General features: G+C 53.6%; 1 protein-coding gene across 1 annotated transcript; it reads left to right on the top strand.

Annotated features, from left to right (window-relative positions):
* Positions 1-1,034: 1,034 nt before the first annotated feature.
* LOC308615494 (H-2 class I histocompatibility antigen, Q10 alpha chain-like) lies at positions 1,035-18,068 on the top strand. Its single transcript, XM_081230952.1, has 8 exons — positions 1,035-1,396; positions 5,200-5,307; positions 11,531-11,791; positions 13,038-13,313; positions 15,467-15,736; positions 16,080-16,175; positions 16,501-16,536; positions 16,784-18,068. Exons 1-8 carry the CDS (start codon positions 1,237-1,239, stop codon positions 16,846-16,848), a joined length of 1,272 nt encoding a protein of 423 aa, XP_081087078.1. The 5' UTR covers positions 1,035-1,236; the 3' UTR covers positions 16,849-18,068.
* Positions 18,069-18,581: the final 513 nt, after the last annotated feature.

The raw sequence follows: 18,581 nt of genomic DNA on the forward strand, positions 1-18,581 counted from the left end.
ACCCAAAGGTTGTGAAGGGTGAGAATTGTTTTCTTATAAATTTATTTATTTTTATTTATTTATTTTTGGCTGCATTGGGTCTTCGTTGCTGTGTGCGGGCTTTCTCTAGTTGTGGCAAGCGGGGGCTACTCTTCATTGCAGTGCGTGGGTTTATTGTGGTGTCTTGTTGCAGAGCACGGGCTCTAGGTGCCCGGGCTTCAGTAGTTGTGGCACGTGGGCTCAGTAGCTGTGGCTCACAGGCTCAGTAGTTGTGGCGCACGGGCTTAGTTACTTGCTCCGCAGCATATGGGATCTTCCTGGACCAGGGCTCGAACCCATGTTCCCGGCATTGGCAGGCGAATTCTTCACCACTGTGCCACCAGGGAAGTCCCTCGGTTAACTAGATTTTTCTGATGCCCATCTTCCTCTATTCTTTCCCCTCCTTGTGTTCTTTTGACAATATTAAAACTCAACAAACGTTGTGTTTTAGACTCAGATCGTTACAATCCGGCTTCTCCTCTCTTGTTGGCCTGGCAGGACACCATGTGTGTGGTGGCCCCGAGACAGCGCAAAGCTGTACTTCTGGCCTTTCCCTCTGTTGTGTAAATTGCTCCCCTCACTTGCCCCAAAGCTCTTCCTATGAATTTTCAAATATCAGAAAAGGCCCAGCTGAAAACTATTATCCTGAACATGGGAATCCCTGGTCAGAATTCAGGGGGTCTGTGAACCCAGATGGGGAAAATAACCTCTATTTTCACTAACTTCTAGCTGAAATTTAGCCATTCATCCCGTGATGAGTAGAGGTAGCAAAGCTCAGTGGTGTTAGCAGGACCGTTGCCTCGGTCCCAACAGAAACCACAGGTATTTTCGAATCACATGGCAGTTGTCTCAGACACCGCCCGACTTTCCAAATGGCTGTAACTTGAGCTTCACTGCCTGGTCTCGTGGTCTCGTTTCGTAAGGCAGTGAAGAAGCATATGTGCTGTATTTCATAATTATCACAAACGATTGGGTTTTTTTCATGTTTTCTTTTCCCGAACCCACCAGAGGGCGCCATCGAGGACCTGCGGGCGGGCCCCAGGGGGCGTGCGGTGGAGCCGCAGCCAGAGCCCGGCCGGAGCCTGAACCTGAGCCAGGGCGGGGTCGCAGCTGCCGCGGCCCTGGGGGCACTGAGCGCTCTCCCGCCCGGACCCCCGCGAGGGACGCGTCCTACGGTCGGACGGCGGCCGGCGTTGGCACGAGGCCCCTGCCCCACAGATGAAGACGGACTCCACCGGGACCGGCACCCTGTGGCAGCGCGTGAGGCTGCCGATCAGGTGGCCGCAGAGTCCCGGGAGTGCGCGGGACCGGCGGTCGCCGCCGCCACCACCGCTGCTGCTGCTGCTGCTGTTGGAACTTGTGCGGGAGGGCGCAGCAGGTAACCGGGCGGAGAGGTGTGGGAGCAGGGGCGGACCCCCAATCGTCCCCCAGCCTCGCGCCTGTGGCGGCGCTAGGGAGAGATCAGCCAAGAACGCGGAAGCTATTCCGGGTTTGGGGGAGGGGGCCGGATGGTGAATTGGAGAGCTGATCCAAGATCGCAGGGGTCTCTAAGCCCCGGGCTAGGCAGGGCCCCTGTTTTGCCGCCTTCCATTTCAGAACCCTGATCGGACTGAGCAGTCAGGAGGGTGGGGACCCCGGGGGGCTGGCGGGGCGCGGGGGCTGGCCGTAATCCCCCTCCCCCGCCCGGGACCCAGCCGACGCCACAGCTTCCTGGGGGTCCCTTGGCCTCTCTGGAGGACGCCGTTCGCGCTCGGCTCCCGGGGCTGGGTCCTCCAGGAAGGCCCTGGGGAAGCTCCGTGGAGGCAGGAACCTGAGCGCCGCCTGCACAGCCTCTGCCTGCTAGCTCGGCGAGGCACCTGCCCATCGCTATAGGTCTCCCTGGCTCCTTGGCGAGGTTCTCTCGGGTTGCCCGGGCAGCCCCTTGTTGAGGTGGCGGGTGATGCGGAGCAACAAAGATTTTTCTGACCTAGCGGGGAATTTCCATCCTTTAGCCATTTCCGTTCTGCACGCAGAACTGCAGGGCCGGACCTTCCCTTGGATTCCCCACCGCTCCTACCGAGCACCGCCCACCCTGACCGCACAGAGGCCTGAAAGTTTATTAGCACAGGCGGGGGGAGTGTCCACCATCATGGCAGTAATAATAGCTGATGTCCTTTATTCCAGGCTCTGTTCTAAGGGCTTCACGTCCAAGAAGCCATTTCGGCTCTTAGAACATACAAAATTTACAGTTTACAGATTTAAAATAGGGCCCAGAGCGGGCGCTAGGTGGCAGCACTGGGATCCAGAGTCGGAGTTCTTAGCTTTTTTGTGCTTGGACCCTGTCTCAGAATGTTTTTAACACATAAAATGAAATACATAGGATTCCAAAGGAACCCAATTATGTTTTTATAAAGCTACTAAAAAATTTAACTAGAAGTATAAGTTTGTGATATGTAATATATGTGTTTCTAAGTTAGCACATTAAAGAATGCATTAAATAGCAACAATTCCCAGAATTTGGAAGCAGTGAGGGTAACGCATATTTCCAGGTGTCTGCAACAACTGTCATGTGATTCGAAAACATCTGTGGCTTCTATCAGGACCAAAGCACAGGTTCTGCAAATCCTGCTGAGCTTTGTTGCCTCCATTCAGCATGAGAGAAAGGCCAAACTTCAGCTAGAGGTTAGTGAAAATAAAGAGGTTATTTTTTCCCTCCAAGTTGAGGCTCCTGAACGCAATAGGATGCACCTCCAGGAGGATTCAGCCCTCAGCTCCCCATGGGAAACACTTGAAGGGGAATCACCCTGGATGTCTGGGCAGGAGATCAGTGGAGAGAATGGAGCCAGGGATGGGGACGAGTTTGGCCAGTGTCCCTGGAACAGGGACCCCAGGGGAGTGGGGCTGTGAACCTGAAAACCAGGACTGGTTACACCGTGTCTCTGGGCCAAGACTGTAACCAGTCCTGGTTCTCAGGTTCACACAGCCCCTGAGGATCCTTCTTACAGCTCCCCCCAGGGCTGATACAGGGGCGCATAGGCGATTCCAGTTCTGCATGGCAGGGATGGTCATGGGTGTGTGTGCATAGACCCTGTAGCCTTGTGAGGGGAATGGTCAAGGCTGGCCCAGGGGGACAGTTCCCCAAGCCAAGGAGGAGGGAAGGAATGGAAGGTGACCCTGGTGTGTGCCAAACTGTAGGAAAGAGATGGCACATGGCAGGGAGGTAGCTAGGCATCTCCAGCAAGCCCCCTCAAACACTCCTGGATGCCAGGGCTTTCCCTGCAGGAGGTGGGGAATGAGGAAGTGGATTTCAAGGGGCAGATATGATCATGAGTCATGCAGCAGGGAGTTCTAAGCCTCATAGCAGCACCCTATGACAAGGATTCAATTATTATCCCCATGGTAAAGATAGGGAAACTGAGGCTCAGAGAGGTTAACTGGCTACCCAGGGTCTCACAGTCTCACGGCTTGTTAGGATTTGGATTCCAGGCTGGCTCTGGAGCCCATGCTGCCTCAGGTAAAAGCTGAGGCAGGGAGTCCTGGCCGGGTGAGAGGAGATGGCAGAACTAATCCGTGGCCCTTGGGATCAAAACTGTGAGAGACAGATTAAGTAGAGATAAATGATTACAAAGCTGGTTACTACAGCAAAGCTGGAATTAGGGCCCGGGGAGTGGGGGTGAGAGCAGGGTAAGGGCCGTACTCTTGGGTATCTGGCCTGGGCAATGAGCTGGCACCGAGACAGGAGCAGCATCAAGGGCAGGCTAGGGGAGGGACTGAAGAGGCCAGTCCTATAGAACTTCAAGGGCCATGACCACTGAGACTACTTCTGGTCTCCCTCTTCCTCTTTCCACCCTCCTCCTCATGTGACTCTGCGTGCCCTCGTTACCCTGCCTCCCCCTTCCTGCACTCCATCTCAGGTTCATCTAAGCCAGGGATTCAGGGTCCCCTCCATGCTGTCCACAGCCACACCCTTTCTCTGGCCCAGACCTTGCCCTTGAACTCCAGCCCGTAGGACCTGACCCAATTTGGCCTCAAGGAGAAGCTGAGGCACGAAAAGGCAATCTAGCCCTTTTTTTCCTCCCCAGACTCATCTCTTGCATTTGTAGTCATCCCTTGACCTTGGTTTTCCTGAACACACCACACTCTTTTTCATTCCAGGCATTCCCACGTGCTAGTGCTTTTGCCTAGAGCAGTTCTCAAACCTTAGAATCACCCAGAGGGCTTGCTGAACTACAGAAAGCTAGGACCCACCCCCAGAGCTTCTGACTCAGTAGGGTTCGGGCCCAAGAATTTGCATTTCCCCAGGTGAGGCTGATGCAGCAAGTTCTGAAACTACACTAGACTCACACGAGCCCAAAATTTTCTTCGCTCCTCACCCACCCTACTGCCTGGTAACTCACACTGGTGAGGTCTCCTCCAGGTTTCAGCCTACAAGACCCCTCCTGCCCCAGGATGCCCCCGGCACCTGGTACTTCTGCTCCCTGACACTTGTCAGCCCCCACTGGCCTTACTGGATCTGCTTGTTTAATTGCTCAGTTGTCCCCTTCCCTGCCAGACCTGAGCTCCCTGGGGGCTATGTCTGTCTCTCTGTCCCCACACACACCCCCACCTGGCTCAGTGCCTGGCTTGTAGTAGGTGCTCAATAGATGTTTGTCAAATGAGTAATATTGCAAGGGGAGAGGTCAGGGCTGGCACAGCTGAGCAGGTGGGCAGGGCAGAGCCAGGTAGAGCCAGGAGTACCTGGGCAGCACATGAGAATCACCTGGGAGTTTTCAACGCCCGCCAGTGTCCAGCCCTCCCTTACCCCCAAATCCACTAAATCCATATCAATGGCAGGGTTGTCAAAGCAGTGTTGGGCAGCTGGATGGAGAACCTCTAGCAAGGCCCAGTCCTGGTTTCCCTCCTCTCTAAGTGGGAACAATCAAGACCTGCCTCACAGGAATGCAGGGAAAACACCACGAATCAATACTTGTAAAGCTCAGGAACCATGCCTGGCACCAAGGCCCAGAAATCAGCCCTGCTGGCTTTGTGCCTGGATGCTGGGGGGAGTTTCCAGCCACTCCTGTGGCAAAGGCCCCACGTCCCTCTTCCCTTTCAACGTGCCTCTCATTGTCATTCCATACTATCTCTCCCAGCAAACAGAAGGATGCCTAGGATGTTTATACCTTGAGATTCATACTTCCCTTTTCCATTTCTCCCTTGCAGAGAGTCCCTGGGGGCTGCCCTTGGTGGCCGATAGCCCGGCGGCCAGGGCAAAGGCGGTGATGGCAGAACTGGCACACCTGAAGTTGGAAAAGAAGCCATGGCCTACAAGTAAGATCGTGCCTACCTGGGCTTACCTGGTGGCACAGTGGTTGAGAGTCCGCCTGCCGATGCAGGGGACACGGGTTCGTGCCCCAGTCCGGGAAGATCCCACATGCCGCGGAGCGGCTGGGCCCGTGAGCCATGGCCGCTGAGCCTGCGCGTCTGGAGCCTGTGCTCCGCGGCGGGAGAGGCCACAGCAGTGAGAGGCCCGCGCACCGCAAAAAAAAAAAAAAAAAGATCGTGCCTACCTGCTGCACAAGGGGTAGGATGGTGGAGGCCAGGAGCCCCCAGTCTGCAGGAGGCCGTGTACGCAGTCTGGGAATCTGGTGGACTGTCTTGGGGTGGGGGAACTCTGCCAGGGTAGAGGACACAGAGGCCAGAGCCTTTGGAGGGTGTCCCAGGGGATGAGACCTGACCTCCAGCGAGCTACCCCTCACTCAGTCATCTTTCCCCACCCCCGACTCCAGCTGTCTCCTTCCCACGGCCACCTCTCCCTTCAGAATAGGAAAGGACTAAGACTAAGAAGATGAGGTCTCCATGCCTGTACTTCTTCCTTATTTTCATTATCTCACTGAATGCTCTAGCACTCTGGAGCAGGTCAGTTAATTGCACCCACTTACAGATGAGGACACCAAGGCTTGGAGCTGTGAAATAACTTCCTCAAGGCCACGCAGCTAGGAACTGGCAGTGCTACATGGATTGTGGGGGAAGTGAGGCAGATGCAAACAAGTCTCCTGGGCAGAGTGGGAAAGGGGCTGGCCTCCTCCCTCCTCCACCACAGTCAGAGGAGGTAAAAGGCTGGGCCAAAGCGGGTGCAGGACTGCTCCTTGTTGGGGGCTGGCCACATGGTTCAGTGACCAGGAAGTGGCAGTGGAGGGGGTCAGGGGTGGGAAGCTGATGATACAAACAGGCCCTGAAGCAACGATGGGCATGTAGCCACTTCCTTAGGCCATGTCACAGCAGGAGCAGATCCCCCTGGACGCCTGCTGTGTGTCCCCCACTTCCTCCTGCCATGGTCCCACAGTACCTGGCACTGACCCCCCAGCCTGGCAGGTGGTATCACCTCCAAAGCCAGGAGATGGCCTCCTTCGGCTTCTTTTGCCACACTCTGGGCTGCAGCCCAAGGCATGATGATCCCTCCTGGGCCCAGTTAGCAAGTGGGAGTCTAGTCCCAGCTTAGACTGTCCTCCTGGGGAAAAGATGGGAATGGGCAGGGTGTGAGCCCCTGCAGAGAGCCGGCTGGGCTCTCAAGACCATCTGGCAGGCAGAGTAGAGAGCAGTGGGATTTTCAGAGAGGAAGGGATGGCAGGCCCCTCTCTAGATACATGGGAGGCGGTACCTGGAAGTCAGCTGAGGGGGTCACAATCATGAACTTGCCCTAAAAGCAGGTCCTTGACTCTCAGGATGGGTACCAGATGCCAGGATGTAGGCCATGGTGAAGCAGTCCAGGGCAGAGCAGATGCCAGGAACCAGAGCCCTCATGGCAGGGAGGGCTAGGCCAGAGGGCTATATCCAGGCCATTCCAGACACCATCTGGACAAGCCTGGGAAGAATTCAGAATTCAGCCCCTTCTTTCACCCCTACACCTACTACACTGAATCACACCACCATTTCATTTTTCCCCTGCATTCCTGTTTTGTTTTTTTTTTTTTTTTTTTTTTTGTGGTACGCAGGCCTCTGACTGTTGTGGCCTCTCCCGCTGCAGAGCACAGGCTCCGGACGTGCATGCTCAGCGACCATGGCTCACGGGCCCAGCCGCTCCGTGGCATGGGGGATCTTCCTGGACCGGGGCACGAACCTGTGTCCCCTGCATCGGCAGGTGGACTCTCAACCACTGCGCCACCAGGGAAGGCCCCCACCTGCATTCTTGCAGCAGCCTCAGAACACCCCAAGCATGCTTCTGCCTCAGGACCTTTGCACTGACTTTCCCCTCTGCAGACCTGGAATTCTGTCTCCCAGATCTTTACATGCTGGTTCCTTCCTTGAGTTCTTTAATAGTTTCCTTTCTGGGAAGGCCTTCCCTGCCCATTCTATCTAAAATTTTCAACTCCTCCCCTAACATTTTGTATATCTCTGCTTTATTTTTTTCCCTCAGCACTTATCACTATCCAGCCTACCATACATTTTACTCATTTATCTTGCTTATCCTACATTCATGTAAGCTTCCTGAGAGCAGGCACTTGGGGCTTTTTGGGTTATCCCAGCATCCCCAAGGCCTCGGAAATAGCCAAACAGTAGGTGCTCAGACAGTAGTTACTGAGTGGGGCGGCAGGGTGGGCCCTGCTGGGCCATATGATCTAGGCTGCCAGGATGAGCAGAGCTGAGCCATCTTAAATTGCAGCCAGGATGGTGTCTTGGGAGGGCAGAGAGTGGAGAGATGCCATGGGGAGGGGCCTTCTCATGTGTCCCCAGCCACTCAGTGTCACCCAGAAGTGTGTTCACTAAAGGGCGGGTGCAAGCCAAGGATCACCTTGAGAATCTGGGTGTGCAATCTGTTCCTGCCTTTCACTGCTGGTGTGAGCTTTGCAGGTGGCTTTGCCTTCCTGTGGCTCAGTTTCCTTATATGTCATAGATAGGTACAATAGTACCCTCCTGATAAAGTTATGAGGGTGACCTGGCCAACATCTTATAAAGTGCTCAGGACAGGGCCAGACCCTAAGTGCTTTAAAAGTGTTTTGTAAATTTTAAAATATATATATATTGATCGACTTCCCTTCATTTTAACCAAAAATAACTGGCCACTAAAGCAGCTAACATTAATAAATAGTAACATTACATAGTAAGCAAGGTCATGCACCTGCCCTAACAGAACGACCAGGTGTGTGTTGCTCCCTTTCCCACCAGGCCTGACCTCAGGATCACTTGCTCTTTCCTGCATTTTCCACACCTGGGGAAGAGCACATCAGCCCCTTCACGGCCTCTTTGCTTAGGTGATGGGAGCACCGGGGTTCCTGGGCCTCTACTTCTGTGTCCCTCAGTCTTTGGCACAGCTTTCAGAGGATGTCCTTGCTCCCAGATGGTGCATTTCTCTCTCTCTCTCTCTCTCTCTCCCTCCCCCCTCCACTACCCTCCCCGGGCCCCAGGACTCACTGGCCACCAAACTCTCAGGACCTAATGGGCTTCAGTCGAATACTATTTGTTTCCTGTAGCTGCTGTAACAGATGACCACAACTTGGTGGCTAAAAGCTACACATTTAGGGCTTCCCTGGTGGCGCAGTGGTTGAGAGTCTGCCTGCCGATGCAGGGGACACAGGTTCGTGCCCCGGTCCGGGAAGATCCCACATGCCACGGAGCGGCTGGGCCCGTGAGCCATGGCCGCTGAGCCTGCCTGTCCAACGCCTGTGCTCTGCAACGGGAGAGGCCACAACAGTGAGAGGCCTGTGTACCGCAAAAAAAAAAAAAAAAAAAAAAAAAAAATATATATATATATATATATATATATAAAATGCTACGCATTTATTCTATTTCAGTTCTGGAGGTCAGAAGTCCAAAATGCATTTCACTGGGCTGAAATCAAGGTGTTGGCAGGGCCAGCTCCCTAAAGAGGCTGTAACGGAGAATCTGTTTCCTTGCCTTTTCCAGCTTCTAGAGGTGCATTTCTTGGCACATGGTGCCTTCCTGCATCTTTCTCTTCTCCATCTTCACATCACCTTCTCCTCTGACGTCATGGACTCTCCCTCTGCCTTCCTCTTCTAAGGACACATTAGGGCCTGCCTAGACAATCCAGGATAATCTCTCCATCTCAAGGTCCTTAATTTCATCTGCAAAACGCCTGTTACCATATAAGGTAACATTCAAAGGTTCCAGGGATATCTTGGGGGGCCGTTATTCAGCCTACCACACTATGCTTCCTGAGCTGTGGAGACAGAGGCAGGACAGGAAGCCCAGCTTGCATGGCTTCCTCACCACCCAGGAGGCCAGCAGCTACCCAGACACAGGATCTTTGCCCTCCCTCACTTCCAGGGCAGGTAGAGCTGCTGCAGATCAGAGCCAAGGAGTGGGTGGGGGTCACCTTGACACAGAGAAACCGTAGCCTCTGTTTTTCCCAACGCCTTTGTGCCTGTTCACAGCTGCCAGCACAGGAGCACCCCACACTGATCTTAACTCAATGGTGTGCAAGCAAACAGCCCCGTGAGACTCCAGGCATTTCCCAGGAGGCCCACACCAGCCCAGACCCGATGTTAACCCTTCACTCAAACACTCTTAACATTGACCCCTCTTGCCTCCCATGAGGAGGTTTCTCCAGCTGTGAGAAGAGAACACCTCTTTCCTCAGCTTAGAAAAAGGCAGCGAACCCTCGGGAGAGAATCTGGGCTGCCTCCTTTCTAGTGCATGCCTTTGAGTGCTATACGTGGCTTCTCCTGGACCTCGGTTCCTTTATCTGTAAAATGGGGCCAACCACACTGACCTCTTAGGTTTATTGTAAAGATCTACTGAGATAGTGAGTGAGGAGCAGTTAAACCAGTGCACACAGTGGTCATTCCAAAAATGGCAGCTGTGATTATTGTCACTGCCATTCATGTTCTTATTTTTTGTCCAGTTCAACAAAGGCCAGAAGTAAGTGCTCACTGTGTGCCAGCTGTGCTGCTAGGCCCTGGGGAAACAGCGATGACAGAGTCAGATGTTTTGCCCACCCTCATGGAGTCCACAGTTCCATAGGGAGCACAGGACACTATTGAGACCCCTCTGAGGGACATCAGGCTGAAATCAGGAGGACTTCCTGGAGGAGGGGACACCTTACTGCAACCTGAGGGATGAGGAAACTGGCTGAGAGAAAACAGAGAGGGGAGTGCCCAGGGCAGAAGAAACAGCAGGTGCAGAGGGCCTGGGTGGAGTTTGGTGTGGCCTGAAGTAACAAGAAGGCAGTATAAAAAAGAGCTGTGAGTGTGGAGATGTGTTTGACCTCTCCTTTCTCACTTGAATGTTCAGCCATCGAGCACCTACTGTGTGCCAGAAGCTAATCTAGGTGCTGGGGAAACAGAACAATCCATACAGGAATCGCTGCCCTTAGGGAGCTGACACTGCAGAGGAGAGACAGACCATCAGCAAGACAAACAAAGTGCATATTCTCTAGCAAGTGTAGTGCTATGGAGAAAAATAACACAGAGACAGGAGTGTTGAGGGATAAAAACTTCTGAGCAAAAAGTTTTTAAAAAATTAGGTAAGAGAGTAAGCCAGGGATATCTCTGAGAAATGTGGCCTGAGTTTCTTAAGATACAGCATTTGTTTTAATAGCTTGAGTCAGGACTGGCTGCTAAGTAGATTTCATCTCCAGCACCAAGTTTAATTGATGAGTTGGCGCTTTTGGAGACATAGTAGAGAGGCAGCATTTGGACTCAAAGAGAAAAGAGATTGACTTGTAACATCTGCTGTGGGAGCAGGAGGGAGTGGGGAATGGAGTCAAGGTGCCACCAGCTTGGCAGCAGTGATTCAAGCTAAGAATGATGGCCAGCCTTTCCCAGGCATGTCTGGGCAATGAATAATTCCATGTAAATTAAGCTTCCAAACAACCAACTCTTTTTTTTTTAAATTAATTAATTAAATTTATTTATTTATTTTTGACTGCGTTGGGTTTTCATTGCTGCACCCGGGCTTTCTCTAGTTGCAGCAAGCGGGGGCTACTCTTTGTTGCGGTGCATGGGCTTCTCATTGCGGTAGCTTCTCTTGTTGCAGAGCGCAGGCTCTAGGTGCATGGGCTTCAGTAACTGTGGCTTGAGGGCTCTAGAGCGCAGGCTCAGTAGTTGTGGTGCACAGGCTTAGTTCATGTGGGATCTTCCCGGACCAGGGCTCAAACCCGTGTCCCCTGCATTGGCAGGCGGATTTTTAACCACTGAGCCACAAAGGAAGTCCCCTAAACAACCAACTCTTAAAAATAAATATTTTTAATTGTGAAATGGGAAACCAGATAATCATACTTATTAGAGATGAGTATAAAGTATGAATACGTAGGCCCTGAGTGAAGAGCTGAGAAACTTTCTGGGAATAAAATCCATAAGCCTTAATGCATGAACTTCGTTCTCAGTGTTTGACTGATTCTGTCTATATTTAAACTCTTTGCATGCCCTTATTTTTTCCACTGAAATTCCCAGTTCTTGCTCTTGCTGATAACGAATTCTCTGGATAAGTTTCCACTGCTAACCCTACCCAGCACACTGACCACCTCCCCCCGACCCCCACCCAGTGCAGACCCAGGGAGTCCATGTGAGCCTGAGACCAGTCTGTGTTTCCACAGGGACACACTCGCTCCACTACTACTACCTGACCCTATCAGAGCCAGGCCCAAGCCTCCCTAAGTTTCTGGCTGTAGGCTACGTGGACGACCAGCCCTTCATCCGGTTTGACAGTCGTGTGGGCAAGGCTGAGCCCCAGGCCCCATGGATGACGTCAATGGATGCCCAGTACTGGGAGACGGAGACCAGGAAGCAGGAGAAATGGGCGGAGGTGCAGCAGGTGGAGATGTGGACGGTGATGGGCTACCACAATCACAGCAGCGGTGCGTTGGGCAGAATTCCCATGCTTCACACTCTGCACACTGACCCTCGAGGCAGCCATGCCTATCATAGGGTGTGGGGCAAGCTTCTGATACTTGGCTCTTCTTAGTCTCCTTCCCCCACAGCCAAGCAGGGGCCTCAGGTCCTCAGAATCAGTCGGGGCTTCAGCAGCCAGCCCGCAGGCCAGTGCAGCAAGCATCCACAGGAACAGAGGGCCCATGATAGCTCCCCCTCTCCCCTTGGCTACCCAGGGTTCTGGACCTCAGCAGACTGGGAGAGGCTTCTCCCTGCCTCACGCACCACCCTCAAATCACGCCTGCCCACCCCAGGTCCTCAAGATGCCATCTCAGTTTCCCCATCTCAGCCACAGCGAGCTTACAGCTACCACCAAGGCTGCTGCTAATTCTCAATAAAGTGCTTACGGAGCACAGCTCATTCACACAACACCCTCCTGCTCTGTGCCCAGACACACCCAAATGACCAGACTTGGCAGGTTGTGTCCCAGGTTCTGGGAACCTTGGCAGGTTCCCAGAGGCCTCAGAAAGAGTAGATATAAAGGACTGAGCCTGGGAAGGGCTGTGCATCAGCTCAGGGCCCCTGGGATAAGCATGGCATGACATAGTCTTAGCACTGAGGACATTATACACCCATAAGTAGTGTGGGATATGAAGTAAGGATGTGTCTAATTATGAACTTGAGTGTTCATTCCACATGAGACGCCCAGCAGGTTTCTCAGCCCAGGCTGCTTATCAAAATTACTTGGGAGATTTTTTTTTATAAACTTATTTATTTTATTTATTTATTTTGGCTGCATTGGGTCTTCAGTTCTGCGCGTGGGCTTTCTCTAGTTGCGGCGAGCGGGGGCTACTCTTCGCTGCGGTGCGCGGGCTTCTCACTGCGGTGGCTTCTCTTTTTGCAGAGCATGGGCTCTAGGTGCACGGGCTTCAGTAGTTGTGGCTCATGGGCTCTAGAGCGCAGGCTCCATAGTTGTGGCGCACGGGCTTAGTTGCTCCATGGCAACTGGATCTTCCCAGACGAGGGGTAGAACCCATGTCCCCTGCATTGGCAGATGGATTTTTAACCACTGCGCCACAGGGAAGCCCCAGTTTTTGTTTTTGTTTTTTAAATGCTGACACCCTGTCCCTCCACCCTGTGGAGGCCCCTCTGGGTGGTGGGCTTCTCCGCGCCTCTCAGGGACTTGACACCCCCGGCCACCACTAACCAAAGCCTTCTTACCTGCACACACAGGCATGCACAGCACTCAGCGCATGTTCGGCTGTGAGATCCAGGAAGACGGCCGCTACAGGGGCTTCTGGCAGTTTGGCTACGATGGGCAGGACCACCTGTCGCTGGACCTGGAAACCCTGAGCTGGGTGTCAGCTGAGCCCGTAGCCATGCGGACCAAGCACCGGTGGGAGACAGAGCGCTGCTACGCAGAGTACGACAAGGCCTACCTGGAAGGCCCCTGCCTTGCCTCCCTGCACAGATACCTGGAGCTGGGAGGCCAGAGGTTCAGCCGGAGAGGTAAGGCCCACCCTGTGGCAATGCAGAATGGCCCCATGCTCCCATCCTCGAGAGCCATCCCATTTGACAGAGAAGCCTTTGGGGGGAGTGAGGAAGCAGGCAGTGTCCTCCTGGCTCAGACAAGCCCACTAGGACCCAGAAAGATGGCCAGCTAGCCAACAGCTTTTTCCTGCAGAGGAGGAAGAAAGTCCAGACCCCAGGCCTTCACTCCAAGTGAGGTGGAGTGGGGAGTTCTGGAGTCTCCCCGTCCCAGTGTGGTCTTGGAGAAGAAACCCCCTTATTCTGGGCCTCATTTTGTTCATCTACAGAACGAGTGGGTTCAACTAGGTGCTCATAAAGTCCTTTTGGGGTTTAACATCCTTTGGCTCTCCTCCTTGGGAAACAGACCCCAGGCCCCAGGGGATAGCATCCCTCACCACTCCCTGGACCACTGGGGACTGCCAGGGAAACTGAAGCCCTTTGCCCCTGTCCCCCCTCATACCCCTCACGCTAAACATGCTCCCCAGACTCCAGGTGCATCGCAAACTTCTCCTGAACCCAGTCAGCAGGGCTGGAGACACAAGGGCTGGGATGGACACTAGGGAAGGTGGGTGCTTTGGGGTGCCGAGGGTGAAAGCCTCACGGCTGTGGTGGTCAGGAAGGCTGCTGGGGGTGGGGCTGATCAGAGCACCCAGCACACCGTGATGTCTGGTGATTGAGTAGTGGGATGTGAATCGGTTGAGGTAATGGGGAGGATATTCCTCAAAGGGAGGACAGGACAGATAACATCAGGAGCAGAAGATGTGATTATGAGAGCAGAGCATGGTGGTTCAGGGCTCAGGCACTGGAGCCTAGCCTCTAGATACACATCTCAGCTCCGGGATTTGCTGGCTGTGTGACCTTGGGCAAGTTACTTGCCCTCTCTGTGCCTCAGTTTCCTCATCAGTATAATGAGGATGGTAATAATACCTGCTGCCTCCCCAAAGCAAACATATTGGTGTGCGTTAAATAAGTAGTGTGGAACTCTCATTCAGCACCAGGTGTTGTCCTATGTCCTTCACCTGGTAGATTAGTCAGGATTCTCCACAGAAACAGAAGCCACAGGATGCATAGAGAGAGAAAAAAAGAGATGTGTTCTAAGGAGTTGGGTCACATGACTATGGAGGTAGAGAAGTTCCAAGATCTGCAGTCAGGAAGCTGGAGACCCAGGAAGAGCTGATGTTGCAGTTCCAGTCTGAGACCAAAGACCTGAGAACCGGGAGAACAAATGGTGTAGTTCCAGTCCGAATGCTGGAAAGTTCAAGAAGCAAGAAGAGTCAGTGTTTCATGTTTTGAGTCTCAAGGCAGGAAAGACCAGTATTGCAGCTCAGTAGCCAGGCTAGAGGAGCTTCGTATCACTCAGCCTCCTTGTCCTGTTCAGATCTTCAGCTCAGTGAATGGGCTCACACACATTGCAGAAGGCAATCTGCTTTACTGAGTCCACTGATTCAAATGTTAATACCACCCAGAAACACCATCACACACCCAGAAAGATGTTTGACCAAATGCTTGGGCATCCCGTGGCCCAGGGAAGTTGATACAGAAAATGAACTATCACCCCTGAATTACGTCCTTTGGAACTCGAACTCTGAGTGGAAGGAATGATGAAGGAAGGCCCTGAGCGCTGGCAGAGGGCTGTGGACCAGAATCAGACTGGGCTTCATAGCCAGGATGTCCAGCTCCGGAGCCCACAGTCATAACCATTCTCATTATAGGGTCAGAGAAGTATCATCCTTCTTGCCCTCATTTAACAAAGTCTTAGTAGGCACCTCCTGTATGCAGGAAGTCACAGGGGGAAGTATGTCAAGTCTCCAAGAAAACCCTAGGGTCTCTGTAGGGAGAAGGGGGAGGGTCAGTCTAGGGCCCAACAGCCCCACCCAGGACCCTCCTTGGAGGTTGGGGGCAGGAAGTCATATCCCCCTCATGGAAGTTCCCGGGACAGTGCCCCTCTGGAATGGTGGGCAATGGGTTGTCCCTGCTTGCAGCAGTAATTGGGTGCCTCCCCTGGAGAGAGACCCTGTCCCTACTTCCTTGTCCTCCGCCCTGGAGGATGCGGGAGGAGCCCAGGATTAAGCAGGAGGGATGGGCAGAGCACGGGCACTCACCAGCCTCCCTCGCTCCCCCTCCCCCTGCAGATCCACCCACAGTGCGGATAACGGAGCACTCGGCCAAGGATGGGGGCACCACCCTGAGGTGCTGGGCCCTGGGCTTCTATCCACACAACATCTTGCTGAGCTGGTGGCTGGGGGAGAAGGAACTGGACTCCGAGAATGCGGAGACACGCCCCAGTGGGGACGGCACCTACCAGACGTGGGCGGCTGTGTGGGTGCCGGCGGGGGAGAAGGCCCAGTACACCTGCCACGTGCAGCACTCCAGCCTGAACCACACATTCACTGTGTCCTGGGGTGAGATGGGGCTTGGCCCGGAGCGGGTGAGGAGGGGCTGGGAAGGGCCCAGGGCACCTGGAGACAGTCCCATGGACTGGGTGGCGGTGGAGGGAGGGTGGGGCTTTTCTCTGTCTTTTCTTTTTTTTTTTTTTGCAGTACGTGGGCCTCTCACTGTTGTGGCCTCTCCCGTTGCGGAGCACAGGCTCCGGATGCGCAGGCTCAGCGGCCATGGCTCATGGGCCCAGCTGCTCCACAGCATGTGGGATCTTCCCGGACCGGGGCACGAACCCATGTCCCCTGCATTGGCAGGCGGACTCTCGACCACTGAGCCACCAGGGAAGCCCTCTCTGTCTTTTCTTAGAGTCCTCTCATCCTGGACCTACTGCCATGGTTATCTCCCTCATCCTGGTCTTGCTGGTGGTTGTTGGTGGTGTGATCGTGACCAAGTGCATTCAAGGTAAGTGGGGAAGAAACAAAGGAGTGGGAGGCCCTCTGGCTGGTCCAGCCTTGTGGGGAAAAATGCTGTGCTCCCATCCCTGCAGCTAGAACTGTTCCCTTCTGGGGAGCAGCAACTACTGCTGAGGTCCTGCCCCCTGTCCCCCACCTGTGGAAAAGCCCAAACGTCCCCACCCCACAGCTGCACACCACCCCGAGGACCCTGCAGATCCCACCGTCAGGAGAGACCACTGGTCCTGACTTTGGGAAGGGCCCAGAGCGGGAGCGGGAGGGAGAAGGTGGGGACACACCACCCACATCCTCTCTTGTGTTTTCTTTCCCCACAGCCAGGAATAAGGAATCTTATTACAAGCAAGCCCCAGGTGATTGTGGGATGGACTGGTTGGGGAGAGGAAGCCCCAGGTGTTCTCAAGCATGGCCGGGATGCCTTGGAACTCAGGATGGGGGCGGGGCATGGGGTGGGTGCTTTCCCTGGCCTCAGCCTCCTGCCCCATCCCACCATGCTGGAGCCAGGCAGAGGGGGTAGGGAACACTCCAGGGAATCACCACCTGGGTTTGGGGGAGGGCCGGGGGGCCGGCTGGGGTCACCTCCCTCCTTTCTCCCTGCAGGTGGAGAGGACCCCCATAATTCCCAAAGCCCAGCAAGAGCAGGGGCTACTCAACTCATCTGCTGACAGAAGGTCACCGTCACAGATCAAGGAGGTGTTTTGTGGGGTGTCTGGGGACCTGAAGGCCCCCTGTACTGGCTGGCTGGTATGAAATCTGACTGTGAAGGGCCCACCCCACTCCAAAACTGAGGCGTCCTCACCCCTATCAGTCTTGTTACAAGCGGTCTGTGCCACTAGGATGGCTTTGCCATCTTCCTGAAGTCCTTTTGAAAGTCTCATTACTTCCTGTTTCGGGGATGGGGAGAAAGGCAGTAGTAATTCCTCAGATGGTTTTACACTTGACAATTTGCAAAATGATTTCATGTTAAGTGTAAACCCCACTTGAGCTTCTCAGGCACCCTGTGAGAGTTTGGCTATGTTATTCTCATTCCCACTTCCCGAACGTGAAAACCAAGGCTCTGGGCAGTCAGGGAAGAACCAGAACCATAGTCAAAGAGTTACAGGGGCAGCATCCTTCATGCACCTGCTAGCGTCAGGAAGAAATGGCTGAATGCCTGCCACATGTATAAGTGTGTTCTCTTATGTATGTCTGATCCTAATCTTTGTAAAGATTAGGGTGTTGGGGCTGTGAGGGTGTAGGGGAGGCGGCAAGGGTGGGAACACGTGTGTGTGTGAGGGTGTGTGGGTGTGTATGTGTGAGGGTGAGAGGATATAGGGTGTATGTGAGGGTGAGTGTATGTGTGGTGTGTGGGTGTCCTTGTGTATATGAGGAGAAGCTCAGAGAGACAGATGCCTGGGGGCCTGTTCGTTGGTCCCAGGCAGTTGGAGGATGAGAAACAACACAGGCCATATTTTCCATTATTTCCTGTCCTTTTGAATGATTTGAATTTTTGAAATAAGCACGTGTTACTTTTACAATAAGGGAAAGACCCCTTTTCGCTGTGTCCTGTGGAAATGCTTGTGAAAGATATGTCTGGAGAAGGCCCAGCCTCACCTTTGCATTTTCAGTGGAGCAGAAACCCCATGTCTCCTCTGTGAACGAGAATCCAGTCTCACGGCCATTTGATGTGTTAAGGGGCTGGGACTCCAGAGCCCCGGCAGAGAGAGGGAGTGCTCCACTGTCATAAAGGACATGAGGCCAGACCCCTCCCAGGGCACCTTCTGCCTCCCCTTCAGCTGACCCCAAGGTGTGACAGAGCCTCCTGTGGGGACTTTTGAAACCTCCGTGTCTGCAGCCCTGGGAGGCTCCGAGCCTGAGGATGTGAATGACTGTAATACTAGAAAAAGATTCAGCCTGCCCTGGTGGCCTGCAGGACCTCAGCAGTGAGCTTGTAATTATCAGATTGTCCTGAAGACGTGTCTTAAATGTCTGTCTTTCTCAGTGATGTTGTCATGTTCCATATATGCTGAGCAAACCACATACTAAGCAGGGTTCTAAGCACTGTACTGTATACTAAGCTGTTTAACCCTCAAAGCACACCTGTGCAGGAGAATTAATACTCCTGTGCTACAGGTGAGGAAACTGAGGCCCAGGGTCCCACAGCTGGTTCATGCCAGAGCTGGGATGTGAGGCCAGGTAGTCTGGCCACTGCACCAGAAGTCTCAATGACAACTGTGCTGTTCTGTAAATAGGCAAGCAAGTACAGGTCTGCAATCCCTTATCTGCAATTCTGAAATCCAAAAAAACTGCCAAAAGCCAGAAGTTTCTTCCTAACTTTGTCATCATAACCTGACATGGGGGACTTCCCTGGTGGTCCAGTGGTTAAGAATCCGCCTTCCAATGCAGGGGACATAGGCTC

Source organism: Mesoplodon bidens (genome assembly GCF_964165515.1).
Source record: "Mesoplodon bidens genome assembly, chromosome: 4".
Lineage (NCBI taxonomy): Eukaryota > Metazoa > Chordata > Mammalia > Artiodactyla > Ziphiidae > Mesoplodon > Mesoplodon bidens.